The 15,410-nt window shown below is 45.1% G+C and overlaps 1 protein-coding gene across 3 annotated transcripts in view; it reads left to right on the top strand.

The window, feature by feature from the left end:
• Positions 1–15,410, top strand: part of LOC120921675 — a 40,786-nt gene that overhangs the window by 24,258 nt on the left and 1,118 nt on the right. Inside the window, exons 4-6 of one of the 3 annotated variants that reach the window (XR_005744928.1) lie at positions 6,747–7,877; positions 9,026–9,115; positions 9,148–9,192. Coding sequence is in view for 1 of the 3 variants with exons in the window: in XM_040334205.1 (XP_040190139.1) it covers positions 6,747–7,877 (1,131 nt within the window). In the remaining 2 variants the exon portion in view is untranslated. Of the gene's footprint in view, positions 1–6,746; positions 7,878–9,025; positions 9,193–15,410 lie in introns of all 3 variants that reach the window. The other 2 variants (XR_005744927.1, XM_040334205.1) reach the window with 2 other exon arrangements.

Genomic DNA, 15,410 nt, shown 5'->3' with positions numbered 1-15,410 from the left:
AGTGCTGGAACTTGCCAAACAACTGGGCTTTACGTACAGATGGGGCTACCCGCTCGCGGTGACTTTCAGAAAGGACGGCTCGGCCTACACGCTGCAATCCCCTGCGGACCTGCCTGGATTGTTCCGGTTCCTGGGAGCGGGACCGGTGCCGATACCGGACTGGCTGCAGATCCTGCCGCGTGCGCCTGGAAGATCCGGTCCCTCCAACTACAGAGTGGCAGCGCAACCTCGCCAGAGAAGACAGGGCGGACGAAGACAGCGGGCACCATCGGGAAACGCTCCGCAGGGGTAACGTGAGTAGGCCTTGAGCCGCAGCCCGCCGTTTACCTCCCATCCACATACCCCTGTACACAAGTTACATTGCCCCTGATTCTCCCAGGAGACACTCGTACACCCCCTATTTGTGTGTTGACAGCATCGCCCGTTGTGCCGCCTGGCTGTAACGTCCCCCCCTGGTCCATGATTACATGGCACCCCTACACCAATTCGGCTGCAGATGGCGGAGAGGGCGCGCAAGTACTGTGGGTGCTAGATTTACCCTCCACCACGAGGACACACTTGGCCTGGGGCGGAGGGAGGGGGGAGGAGGTTGGCAACTACCCTTGTTGTATACCCCTATAAGCCCAGACCATACCGTGCCCCTGCCCGTCTGAAACGAATACCGCCTGCGGAGGTGGGCGGTGGTTACACCGCGGGGGTACACCAGATGAAGCCCGTGCATGTTGGTTCTGATACCCCCCCTGAGACATGCCCCCGGGTCTTCCGAAACTCACCGCCACCAGATGGGAGGGAGTCATGGGTGCCGAACTGAGGGGTGCTGTGGCGATGCCCCCCCTCTGGCTTGCAGCTGCTCTGAGACACCCCTTGAGACTACGAAGCAGAAACGGGTGGTCTGCCTACTAGAACTCGAGAAGCAACGTACTTTGTCGCTTTGGAGACTGAGGCCTAGACCTTGAGTTGAGGGAAGGGGGGAGGACGATGGCATCAGGTGCGGAGATTGAGCACCGGTACTGTAAGTCACAAAGGGGAAGATGATTACAGGATGTTTGTTGTACAGAGTGTTGCTTAAATGTTGGGGGCTGCAGTGTGTGGGGGAGGGGGATGGATGGCGAGGCTGCTTGTTTAAATGTTTAAATGTTCTCACCCTTTAGAGATGTCAGTGACTCCGTGATGTCCCACGCCGATTCTTCCCCCAGTGAGGGGAAGCTATTAAGCACCCCTTGTTGGGAGACATGTTGGGCCTTTGCGCAAGTTATGTTTTGATCAATGCCTTACAGCCCTCTGTTTTACTTACTTTATTGTCTTATTTCTCTGTGGACACCTCTCTAAAATTGATATGTTTACCTGAGTATGTGTATTGTATAAGATTGCATTGCAGACTAGGGCCCCAACAGCATCAGCAGCCGAGGGCGGGGGGGGGGGGGGGGGGGGACCAGGGAGCTCGCTTTACTGGTCCTGTTCACCCACCTACCCAACTAGGCCTGCGCTCGATACCCAGTGTTTCACTGGTGAGTGCTTTTAGCTGTTTGAGCTAAGCTAGATTAATCTCTCCGGCCACACGCACTTGTGTTGGCCTCCTAACTTAGATACCTTTCTCTCTTAACCCTCCCTTAGACCCCCTATCCCCCCTAGCCCCCAGTCATACGCGGACGCGAGGACTGACCCATACCCCCTATCCATCCTCACCAAGGGGCCTGCCCCACACTGACCTGCGGTCATGGACAGACTAACCGTCGTAACACTGAACGCGAAGGGTTTAAACATCCCGGAAAAAAGGAGAATGCTCCTACACGATATGCGACGCCTGGGAGCGGACGTGATTATGGTCCAAGAAACACACTTTAGGGAACGGAATCTGCCCCTGTTGAAAAACAGACAATACCCCACGGTTTATCACTCCACCTATGCGAAAGCAAAGTCACGAGGAGTATCTATACTCCTCTCAGCCAGGGTCCCATGGCATCATGGAGACATTGAACTGGACGCAGAAGGGCGTTACATATTTTTGAAGGGCAAAATTGGCCAAACGCAAGTGACCCTAGCGAACCTGTATGCCCCAAATGACCATCAAGACTCATTTATATCTAGAAACCTGAACAAACTACTACGCTTCACGGAAGGCCAGTTGATCGTGGGAGGGGACCTTAACATACCCCTGATACCGACGGAGGACACGTCGACAGGTACCTCGTCTGGCTCCAGAGAAAGTCGGAAGCGCATACACACGGCGCTCCATTCGGCCCAACTTGTGGACGCTTGGCGTCTTTTTCATCCCGGTGAGAGGGACTATACCTTCTACTCCAGGCCCCATGGGTCCTACTCGCGAATAGACTACCTTTTTGTACCCCACAGACACCTTGACGCGATTACGGAAGTAGAGATAGGATCTATCACCTGGTCAGACCATGCCCCAATTAAGCTGGTATATGCCCTGGCAGCGACACAAACGACTCAGAGAAGGACTTGGCGACTCAATGAAAGCCTACTACAGGACTCAGACACCATGACTGAAGTGGTTAGGGAAATAGGACATTATTTCGACACCAACGGTACCCCTGACAGTGATGCAGGGGTGGTATGGGAGGCTCACAAGGCGGTCGTACGGGGTCTCCTTATTAAGCATGGGGCCAGACTGAAGAAACAGAGGACTGAACAGCTAGACGCACTACTAGCTAAACTGCAGCTACTGGAGACCCAACACAAACAAGCCCCGACACCCCAAGTAGGCTCGGACCTGAACACCACCCGCCGGCAGATCACTGACTTACTACACTATAAGGCCAAGGCAGCTATGCAAATTAGTAGGCGCAATGTCTACGAGTCAGGGAACAAATGCGGAAGGATGCTTGCCCAAGCGATCCGCGCGCAAAACATGGCATCGTACATTCCGCACATAGTCACACGGGAGGGGAGGAAAGTCTCAGTACCACAACAGATCTCACAAGAATTTAAACTCTTCTACTCCAATCTTTACAACCTCCCTCACACACAAGCGGACATAGACCCGGACTTGACATCTACATACCTAGAGGCCTCCCATATGCCGACACTAACGACAGACATGAGAGAGTCACTAGAGGAGCCAATTACTTTGACAGAAATCCAAGCAGCATTGAAATCCGCCAAACCAGGCAAAGCACCTGGCCCGGACGGCCTTACCACCGCGTACTATAAATCCTTACTCCAGACACTGGGGAACCGGTTAGTGAGCCTATTTAACTCGGTGGGGTCAGAGGGCGCGTTCCACATAGACACCCTGCAGGCGCAGATAGCGGTAATACATAAAGAAGGGAAGGATCCCAGCCAGTGCGGCAGCTACCGCCCCATCTCGCTACTAAATACCGACATAAAATTGTTTACAAAAATAATTGCTACCAGACTCCAGCGGTATCTCCCTGACCTCATTCATCTGGACCAAGTGGGCTTTGTCCCAACCAGGGAGGCCAGGGACAATACGACCAAGGTGCTGAACCTGATACATGTAACCAACAAAACAGGAGAACCCTGCGTCTTTGTAGGAACGGACGCCGAAAAGGCGTTCGATCGAGTAAGCTTGCAGTTCATGTTCCGCACCTTGGAACATGTGGGGGTGGGGCGGAGGATGCTTAGCTGGATAACAGCAGCATATACGAACCCAACGGCCAGGGTGAGGGCGAATAGCACGCTCTCTGACACGTTCCCGATTACCAACGGCACCAGACAGGGGTGCCCACTGTCGCCTCTCCTGTTCGCGCTGACCCTGGAGCCCTTCCTACAACATGTGAGACAGAACCCGAACATTACCGGGATAAAGGTAGGGGAGGGCCACTACAAAATCTCGGCCTACGCCGATGACATGCTGTTCTCCTTGACCAGCCCCTCGGTGTCCCTCCCGAACCTGATGCAGGAATTCGACTCATACGGTAAATTAGCCAATATGAAAATTAATTTGACGAAGTCCGAGGCGATGGGAGTAGGGGTCCCACAGCTGCAGTTGATGCGACTTAAACGAGACTTTAAACTGAAATGGACGGACGTGGCTCTGACGTACTTAGGGACGCGTATCTCGTCAAAACTTTCGGACATATACAGGCTTAATTTCCCCCCCCTACTTAAGAAGATACAGCAGCTACTAAACGGTTGGACTACGGGACTACATTCGTGGTTCGGAAGGAACAGTATTTTAAAGATGACCATTCTCCCGAAATTTTTGTACTTACTGCAGGCACTCCCCATTCATATACCGACGTCATACTTTAAGCAGATGCAGACGGCATTCGGACGGTTTCTATGGGCTGGGAGACGTCCTCGAGTACATAGGACCGTGCTTTCCCTACCCAAGTTGAATGGAGGGCTAGCTATGCCAAACATAAAAACGTACTACCAAGCAGCACATTTAAATCGACTTATAGATTGGTGCCGCCACGACTTACTTAAACTCTGGCCACGACTGGAACAGGCGCAGAGTGAGATCCTACTAAAGCGTGCCCCGTGGTGCCATAACATACAACAAAAGGACGTACAATGCCACCCGCTCATAGGGAACACCATTAAGGTATGTGCTAGACTACTGACGCAGGGTCGCTTTGCGTTGGAGGCCTCGCCCATGCGCCCGATCTTGGGAGCCCCCGGCTTCACACCGGGAATTAGAGATGCCAGATTCGTAGCCTTGCGTGAGTCGGGACACTTTCAGGCCTCACATTACAGTGAATCGGGCAGGTGGAAGACGTCAGCTCAGCTGATGGACCACTTGGGAATCTACCAGCTCGACTTCATGAGAACATGCCAACTGAGCCATTTCCTACGAACTATGACTCCCCCACCCGCGGACCAACCCCTTACATGTTTGGAGGAGATGTGCGTGGAGACGGGAGCGCTTCCCCACGCGCTCTCGTTGCTACACACGATGCTTGTTGAGCCTCCGGAGGGTTACCAGATCCCGAGCCTTGGGAAATGGGAGCGAGATCTGGGAAACAAATTCACACCCAATAAGAGACTGCATATCCTCATGTTTACGCACAAGTCCTCGATTTGTACTAGGGTCCAGGAGACCAATTACAAACTACTGACAAGGTGGTACAGAACCCCGGCTGTACTAAATAAATTGTTCCCAGACACATCAGACTTATGCTGGAGGTGCCAGACGGAAAGGGGCACCTTGATCCACATATTCTGGGCATGCCCACGCATTAGACCATACTGGGGAGAGATCAGACGAATTGTTCAAAAATTCACGGACCGCAAGGTGCCGGATGACCCGGCATATTTCCTCCTCCATGCGACGGACACCCCGGCGCGGATCTATAAAAAGTCCATTGTTAGACACCTGGTGGACGCAGCTAGAGCCTGCATCCCGCTGTGTTGGAAATCACCACACCCACCGACATTAGCCATGTGGCTGAAGAAGGTGGATGAGATTAGCTGGCTGGAGGATTTGGTACTGTCCAAACAAGATAGAAACGAGCTATACTCCCAAACGTGGCAAATGTGGACACTGTTCAAATACTCAGAGGAGGGCCAGGCCCTCAGAGGGGGATCTCCGAACCCCCAGGTAGATTGAACGAACCATGTTCACCCCCAGAGCTCTCCGGGCTGATTAGGAGAACCCGCACCGGGATACTGCCACGCGACGGGCGGATGTCCATGGCCGCGACCCCCCCCCCCCCATCCCATTCTCTTTTCCACTCAATCTTCTTACTTCCTCTCTATTCTTTACCTGCTGGACTGCTCACTGAGCAGATCCCGCAATCTTTCCTCTGTACTCTCGGCTCATTTCACTCCTAGAAAACGAGAAAAAGTGGGAGGCTGGGCCACGAATCCATGATATAAAGTCGCAGAAAGTGTCACATGAATACTGTTGAGATGCATACTCATCTTATGCTGTTACTGTTATGTGAACTTGTTAGCATCAGCAGATGTACTGTTTGTATTGTGGTCCGTGTGGACCGGCCTCATGTGGTATATAAATAAACAATTTAAAAAAAAAAAAAAGAATACCCGGTCACGTGAAAGGAAAACGAGGACACACCGGCTGGCCATCTTTTCTATAACCCTACCCCACTATTTTTTGCTAGTGTCCTAAAGTGGTGGACCTCTTTCCCTTCATGGAGAAATCACTCTTAGCTTCCCCACCTTTTATATTTTTCTTTATTATTTTATCTTTGAATTTTTTCATCAATTCCCCACTGCCTTGTAATGCCACAAATGGAAGCAGTGCAACCTAGACCCCTCTCTGTGGGTATGGCCTGCAATGTTGCCGGATCCTGCATGGTCACTCACCTTGGCACTTAGTGCAACACGTCTAGTCAGCCATAGGGTGACATACATGTTCAGGGACGTGGTCCATCCCTATGGAACACAGTCCCCAAAAACATCTTCTGGGGTATGCCTACAGTGACTGGCGAAGCTTGGAATTTGACATGCACAGGTAAGACAGGGTCACCCTGCTTCTTTTAAACACCAAGGTCATATTTGAATTGTAATCACTACCGTGTAAGCTTTTCCAATTTGATGCTAAAACCCAACCATGAATTACTAGGTGCGATATTTCACCACAGATCGCATCTATTTTTTTGTTTTTTGTTTTTTTTTGCACGTGTTTGGATGATAAACGTCAATGGAACTTCACCTAATTCACTAAGCTAAGTTAAAATTCCCCTGCAAAATGAATAGCCTTTTTTTCTTCAGTAATTTAACCCCATTTTTTGTAGTAACAATTTGACATCAATTTTATGAATAAGTTCCAATGTTTTTTTGTATCATTTCAGCGTAATGACCTCACCTATGCTGCAGTCAAAGGGCAATGTACTGACAATATTGAAGATGAAGATTGTGTAGGCAAACATAATTTATTGCATCAGGCAGTTGAATTCCCATTGATTGTAACCTCAGAACAGTTGAGTACACTGGATTCCATTGGACCATCATCGGACAGTGATCAGAATTCACAGATAAATGTTGACACACAGCAGAACTATAACCTGCAAAACACTAATACAGACAAATGCAATCCAGCAGAATCAAATGATTCATTTGAAAGCGAGGAAGTCGACTGTTGGAGACAATATTTATATTCTTCACTTAAAAGGGGAACTGAAGAAGTAGACTTTGAAAGTTTAAGCATATCTGATAGCACCTTTAATGTAAATGAAAGTGGTCTGCTGAGTAGTACGATGAAAAATAATGAATTTAAGGACATTGAACAAGATGACACACAACAATGCATTACAGACCTTATACAACCCTGTGATCTCAATCACTTTAGTCCTGAGTGTAAGGAAAATGAGTCAACACTCGAAAAAACTGAAGATAATAAGAACACATCTGATAAGGAAAATCTTGACAAATTGTGTAAAAGCATGCATGAAGGTATTGCAGATGAAGTGAAAATCCCAAACCACCTTGAAAGTAAGGCATTTCAGAAAGTTTTAAGAGAACTGTACACTAATTCAGAGTTCTTAAGCTCTGAACATCTCCAATACAGAGAACAAATCAACGCACTCAGAACTGAAAAAAAGTCCCTTCATGTACAGTTATCCATAGCAGAGCAAAACGCAGAGGTGTATAATCGGCAAGCAAAAGCTCTGACTGACAGATATGAAGAACTTTTTAAGCAAAATAAACAAATTCTGGATGAAAGAAACAATCTAATGCTTGAGAAGCAGTTACTGGCAAAAGAAATGGCGCTATTGAAAAAAGAAAAAAATATGTTTCTTAAAGACTTGGCAGCAGCCAATACTGAAAAAGAAGAGCTCATAAAAATGTTAGAGTCCTCAGAGAAAACTGCATTGTCTTACGCTAGAGAAAAAGAAAAGATACACCACTTATGGAACGAGACATTAACAGAAAATTACAACCTCAGGAGAGAAACAGAAGAAAGTAGAGCCCAGAACCTGACGGTAGGCAAAATATGTTTTTAAGCAGATTCACAAACCTATAGGAAGGGTTTAGGAAGCCTATAATTTCAGGAGTATTTTTTTGTTCCAGCCCAGAGTAATAGTTTACTTTGCTGCTATAATGCATTGTGTAAGAAATTTCTAGTCCAAGTCCTTTTTTCAAAGTTTCATTGTGTGCATTTTTCTTAGCTGGGCCCGTTTGTTGATGGGTAGGCATGTGGAGAACAATAACCCAGGGTAATTGCTCCCAACAGGTCACTGGATTTTAGGGTCTATAGCTTGCTATATATGTATCCATTGTTGGTTTGGGACTACCAATGGCTCAGTTTCACCGTTGCTTTATAATTGTAGAATACATTAAGGGCTCCCATACCAGAAGATGCCCTAGACCTGCCTTTCTCAACCTTTTTAACACAAAGAATTCCTTGAAATAACATTCCACTCTGAGGGAACCCCTGCTATTACTTACTATATCTAAAGCTCATGATACGTTAGTGTGATGGTCAGTGGGAAGAATAATCCTTACACTTGTGGTCATTGGGAGGAATTTCCCCCTTACACATAGCTAAAAAGATCATTGGTGTCAGTGGGAACTTATCCGAGAGGCAGAAATTAGTCATTGCTCAAGGAACCCCTAGTAACCTCTGGAGGAACCCTAGGGTTCCATGGTTGAGAAACCCTGCCTTAGACATAAACCAGATATATTTTTTACACCTGGGACATTTTCTATACATATTAGTTCAGAGTCAACTGCAACTTGGAGAGGTAAGCCATATGTTTGGAAGTCTGGCTGAGTTTTTAGAAGGTAAGTGCATTTTGTGTTTCCTGTCCAAAACTATTATCCCTGAGATTTATGAGTGGGATCTAATGGCCTTAGCAAATGACCCAATGATCAGAGCAAAAATTAAGGTGGAAAGGGGGCACACTTGTCTAGTGCCACTAGTAATGATTTACAATGTGTGCATAGCAGCCCTGTGGTTGGAAGCATCTGAGTGTAATGTAAAGAACCTGGATAGCAAAGCCAATGAAACTTGAGACTAGTTTTAACATGCAAGCTAGCACTAGGAGAAACTGCAATGCTTGACTGGGTGAAGATGGGTTTTCTGGATGCATGTAATGTCACATTTCTGTGTGTTTGCTTCTCTTCATAGAATGGAACATTTAAATGGTCTATTCGGGCCTTTTACATTTAAAGAAGTTGATTTTAGGAGCCATCTTGGATTCCTGAGGATGCTTGGAGTAGCCCAACATAACCGAGAAGAAATGGTGCCTAAGATTTCACTTAAAGAATTTCCATGCTACATTAAAGGCATCAAAGGTACAAATAACAGGTCATATATATATATATACTGTAAGTAAAGGACAAAAATGCCCTTGTGAAGTAAAGAGCAAAAATGTATAAACAGGGCTTGAACTCTATTGCCAAAACATTTAGTGAACAACTTTTAAAAGTTTAATATTTGTAGGAGTGGAAAGTGAAGCAGTGTCTGTAAGTTCTGTGTTTTTTTTTTTTTTTCTTTTTTTTCATCACAATTATGATCCACATCAAAAGGTATCAAAACTATAACTGAGATATTTATTTAAATCTAAGAAGAAGTTAGAAGTATTCCTCATTCACATCAAGTATTAATGGCTTCAGGAAATATTAAAGAAATTATGCAACTCTGGTCATTGACTGGTAAAGCCCTGTATACATGGGCCGAATGTCAGGCAGCAACCGGCCAACATTCCACCCATGTGTACTGGAAAGTCCAGATGGCTGCGCACACCAAACTGGGATCCAAATGCCTTTTCTCGCAAAAACCATACATAATGTTATATATATATATATATATATATATATATATATATATATATATTGTGTGTGTGTGTGTGTGTATATATATATATATATATATATATATATATATATATATATATATATATATATATATATATATATATATATATATATATATATATAATATATATATATACAAGATAAAAATGTGAAATAGTACAGCCAGACCCAAATGAGGCATTATGGGTTTAACCACTTCCCACCCGGTCAATAGCATATTGACGTCCGGGAAGTGGTTGTGTTATCCTGACTGGACGTCTATTCACGTCCTGCAGGATAGCAGCCGCCGCACGCCCGTGGGGGCGCGCATCGCAGTGATCGGTGTTGCGGTGTGTCAGTCTGACACACCGCAACACCGATCTCAGTAAAGAGCCTTCGGCAGGGGCACTTTACCACGTGTCCAATCACGGCTGATCACGATGTAAACAGGAAGAGCCGTTGATCAGCTCGTCCTCACTCGCGTCTGACAGACGCGAGTAGAGCCGAGCCGATCAGCGGCTCTCCTGACGGGGGGTTTGCGCTGATTGTTTATCAGCGCAGCCCCCCTTCGGATGCCCACACTGGACCACCAGGATTCCACCCAGGACCACCAGGGAAGCACCCAACATGTGGATGGCCAGGTATGTCCCCATGGCCATCCACATGTACAAATGTATACATAACATATGCCAATCAGTGCCCACAAATGGGCACTGACTGGCACCATCATGGCACAAACAAAATTTGTGATGCCCATTATTGCCACCCACCAGTGCCCATCAGTGCCGCCTTATCGGTGCCCGTCAGTGCCGCCTTATCGGTGCCCGTCAGTGCCGCCTTGTCAGTGCCGCCTTATTGGTGCCCGTCAGTGCCGCCTTATCGGTGCCCTTCATTGAAGAAGAAAAGGTGTTTATTTACAAAATAAATTAACAGAAACAAAGAAAAACATATTTTTTTTTTTCAAAATTTTCGCTCTTTTTTTATTTGCTGCGCAAAAAATTAAAATCGCAGAGGTGATCAAATACCACCAAAAGAAAGCTCTATTTGTGGGAACAAAATGATAAAAAAAATGTTTGGGTACAGTAGAGCATGACCGCACAATTGTCATTCAAATTGCGACAACGCTGAAAGCTGAAAATTGGCTTGGGCAGGAAGTGCCTGGTATGGAAGTGGTTAAGGTCAATTCAAAAACTAGACTATGAAAGAGATAAATGGCCCAGATAACAACCTAAAAAAAACACTGAGCAAAAAAAGGGGAAAAGAGCAACACCAATAAATGCTCTGCATGCTGGACTAGGGGAAAAAAACATGTTTTTATCTTGTATATAATATACAGTGGATATAAAAAGTCTACACACCCCTGTTAAAATGTCAGGTTTCAAGTTGCCTGCTATCTTACTTGTTTGGTATAACCTCCTTCTCTAACGGTACAGGAGTGTGCCTTATTATTTGATAGCCTTCTTCTTTTAGGATGTATTTTGTCTTTTCAACCAGTGCTCTTTGTTTTGTTTTTTCCTCCGTATGTAATCTATGTATTGTACTGCTCTTACCCAGACTGAATTGTCATGTACCATTCTTATGTTTTTATTTCCCAATAAAGACCAACCTTGTTGTTAAAAATGTCAGGTTTCTGTGATGTAAAAAAAATGAGACAAAGATAAATAATTTCAGAACTTTTTCCACCTTGTAATGTGACCTATAAACAGTTGAACAACAAACTGAAATCTTTTAGATGGAGAGAAGTAAAAATAAAATAATATGGTTGCATAAGTGTGCACACTCTTAAACTAATACTGTCATGAAGCATCTTTTGATTTTATTACAGCACTCCGTCTTTTTAGGTATGAGTCTATCAGCATGGCACATCTTGACTTGGCAATATTTGAGTTGTACAATTTATAGGTCACATTAAAGGGGTTGTAAAGGTAAAAAAAAAATCCCTAAATAGCTTCCTTTACCTTAGTGCAGTCCTCCTTCACTTACCTCATCCTTTGATTTTGCTTTTAAATGTCCTTATTTCTTCTGAGAAATCCTCACTTCCTGTTCTTCTGTCTGTAACTACACACAGTAATGCGAGGCTTTCTCCCTGGTGTGGAGAAAGCCTTGAGGGGCGAGCAGGAGTGTCAGGATGCCTACTAACATACAGCTCCTTTCTCTAGCTGCAAAGTAGATAGCGTCCTGACCCTCCTGCTCACCCCCTCAAGAGGCTTTCTCCACACCAGGAAGAAAGTCTCGCATTACGGTGTGTAGTTACAGACAGAAGAACAGGAAGTGAGGAAATAAGGACATTTAAAAGCAAAATGGAAGGATGAGGTAAGTGAAGGAGGACTGCACTAAGGTAAAGGAAGCTATTTAGGGAAAACATTTACCTTTACAACCCCTTTTAAAGGTGGAAAAAGTTCAAAAATCATATCTTTATCTCTTTTTTTTGCATCACAGAAACCTGACATTTTAACAGGGGTGTGTAGACTTTTCATATCCATTGTATATATTTTTTTAAACATTTTGTATCATTACTTTTACACGTTATTTGTAAAACAAGTTTTTGGTTGCTAAACAATGATAATATATTGAAGGTATTGAATCGATTAACCTGCTGACACCTCTACAGGGGAGGATCTGGCTAGGTATAAATGACCAGTTCGTAGATGAAACAAATGGGCTTTGATAAAGCACAATTCGTATGTAACATGCATAAGCTGTTCCTCCCTTGCTTGTACATGTAGTGCTCTTCGTGTTCTTCAAGGTTTTATGCAAATAAAAGCATTTAAATCCCTGTTTGGTATGCAGCCATCTAGACTTTCCTTTCATAGTTACATAGTTAGTCAGGTTGAAAAAAGACACAAGTCCATCCAGTTGAACCAAAAAATTTGGAGATTAAATCTTTTTTCTTCTAGACGTAAAGAATGCCCTCTTGTCCTCCTGTGATGACCTTAAAGTGAATAACTCAACATCAAGTTCACCATATGGCCCCCTTATGTGTTTGTACATTTTGATCATATCCCCCCTTATTCTCCTCTTCTCAAGGGAGAATTAATTCAGTTCCTCCAATCTTTCCTCATAGCTGAGCTCCTCCATACTTCTTATCAGTTTGGTTGCCCTTCTCTGCACTCTTTGCCCTTCTCCAGTTCCCCAATATCCCTTTTGAGAACTGGTGCCCAAAATTGAACTGCATATTCCAGATGAGGTCTTACTAATAATTTGTATAGGGGCTTTCATTATTGCTCTCAGCCAATGGCCGAGAGCACTGTCCAGCTTGTATAGCAGTTAAATTTGCTGTCCCCTAAAAAATAACTCAACATACAGCCATTAATGTCTAAACCACTGGCAACAAAAGTGAGTACACCCCTAAGTGAAAATGTCCAAATTGGGCCCAAAGTGTCAATATTTTGTGTGGCCACCATTATTTTCCATCACTGCCCCCTAGCGGTAATCCCGAGTCTGGCTCGTGGTGAAATTTCAGTACCAAAAGCGGTAACCCCGAGCCACACTCGGATCGCATTCCAGGATCCAGGCAAAGTTGCTTACCTTGTCCCCTGGATCCTGCGATGTCTCCCGGCTGTGTGTGTGAGCTGTCTCCTCGCTCGATTCACACAGTGCCCGAGTGCTGAGCTCCATTCCCTGCGAGCGTTGCGATGCACGGGGACAGAGTTTGTCGCCAAATAAAAAAAATAAAAATACAGTATACTGTAATCTTACAGATTACAGTACTGAATCAAATTATTTCACATCCCCTTTGTCCCTAGTGGTGTCTCCAGTGCCCTGCATGCAGTTTTACATTATAAATATTGTTTTTTTTTCTGCCTAGAAACTGGAGATTGTCCATAGCAACCAAAAAGTGTCCCTTTGCGTCAAAAGTGGTTTTAGACCGACTAGAAAACAGCGATAATAAATTAGAATCCCTTGCAGTATTGAGCGATTTGTGGGGAAATTTGTCAATTACTGAAAGTAATGACAGCGACAATTCTGCAACTGAGCAAATTCATTATTGAATTTTATTTTATTATTTGTTATAATTATTTATAGTTATTTATTATATTATGATCTTGTGTTGCAAATTTTAGCATACCCAGGATGTCTACTAGACTCTTGTTTGGACAGATTGAAGTGAGTTATTCCTAGGAATTGCAGGCCTACAATAAAAAATGACAAATTTCCATGCAAAACAATTGTACCACTTTCAGCATCCAAAAATCTGACCTAATCATACCTTCAGGAAGGTTAACCCTCTTGGGCATGGAGTTCACCAGAGCTTTACAGGTTGCCACAGGAGTCCTCTTCCACTCCTTCATGACAACATCACAGAGCTGGTGGATGTTAGACTTTGCGCTCCCATGTTCGTTTTGAGGATGCCCCACAGATGCTCAGGTTTAGGTCTGGGCACATGCTTGGCCAGTCCATCACCTTTACCCTCAGCTTCTTTAGCAAAGCTGTGGTTGCCTTGGAGGTGTGTTTGGGGTCATCATGTTGGAATACTGCCCTGTGACCCAGTCTTCGAAGGGAGGGGATCATGCTCTGCTTCAGTATGTCAAGGTACATGTTGGCATTCATGATTCCCTCAATGAACTGTAGCTCCCCAGTGCCGGCAGCACTCATGGAGCCCCAGACCATGATACTCACACCACCATACCGTACTGTAGGCAAGACACACTTGTCTGTACTCCTCACCTGTTTGCCACCACACACGCTTGACACCATCTGAATCAAATAAGTTTATCTTGGTCTCATCAGACCACAGAACGTGGTTCCAGTAATCCATGTCCTTAGTCTGCTTGTGTTTAGCAAATTGTTTTCAGGCTTTCTTGTGCATCATCTTTAGAAGAGGTTTCCTTCTGGAACTACAGCCATGCAGACCAATTTTATGTAGTGTGCGGCGTATGGTCTGAGCACTGACAGGCTGAACCCCCCCCCATCCCTTCTCTCTCTGCAGCAATGCTGGCAGCACTCATACATCTATTTACCTAAGACAACCTCTGGATATGATGCTGAGCATGTGCAGTCAACTTCTTTGGTCGACCATGGCGAGGGCTGTTCTGAGTGGAACCTGTCCTATTAGACCGCTGTATGGTCTGGGCCACCATGCTTCAGCTCAGTTTCAGGGTCTTGGCAATTTTCTTATAGCCTAGGCCATCTTTATGTACAGCGACTATTCTTTTTTCAGATCCACAGTTCTTTGCCATGAGGTGCCATGTTGAACTTCCAGTGACCAGTATGAGAGAGAGAGCGATAAGACCAAATTTAACACACCTGCTCCTCATTCACACCTGAGACCTTGTAACACTAACGAGTCACATGACACCGGGGAGGGAAAATGGATAATTGGGCCCAATTTGGACAATTTCACCTAGGCGTGTACTTACTTTTGTTGCCAGCAGTTTAGACATTAATGGCTGTGTGTTGAGTTATTTTGAGGGGACAGCAAATGTAAACTGTTATACAAGCTGTACAATCACTACTTTACATTGTAGCAAAGTGTCACATGGAAAGATATAATAAAATATTTACAAAAATGTGAGGGGTGTTCTCACTTCTGTGAGATACTGTAAAATAGATTGTGAGGGAAGTGACATAACACCTCCTCACCACAGGTACAATATCCTCTGGAGATGACAGGGGAGGTCAAAGCATATTTAAACAAGCCCCAAAGCCATATATCTCCCTCTGTATGAAGTTTTAGTGTCAGGGAGGACTTGATTCATTTAAATAGTTTTCTCTGT

The sequence above is a fragment of the Rana temporaria genome, chromosome 1 (assembly GCF_905171775.1).
Source record: "Rana temporaria chromosome 1, aRanTem1.1, whole genome shotgun sequence".
NCBI lineage: Eukaryota > Metazoa > Chordata > Amphibia > Anura > Ranidae > Rana > Rana temporaria.
This window is presented reverse-complemented; position numbering and strand designations above follow the sequence as displayed.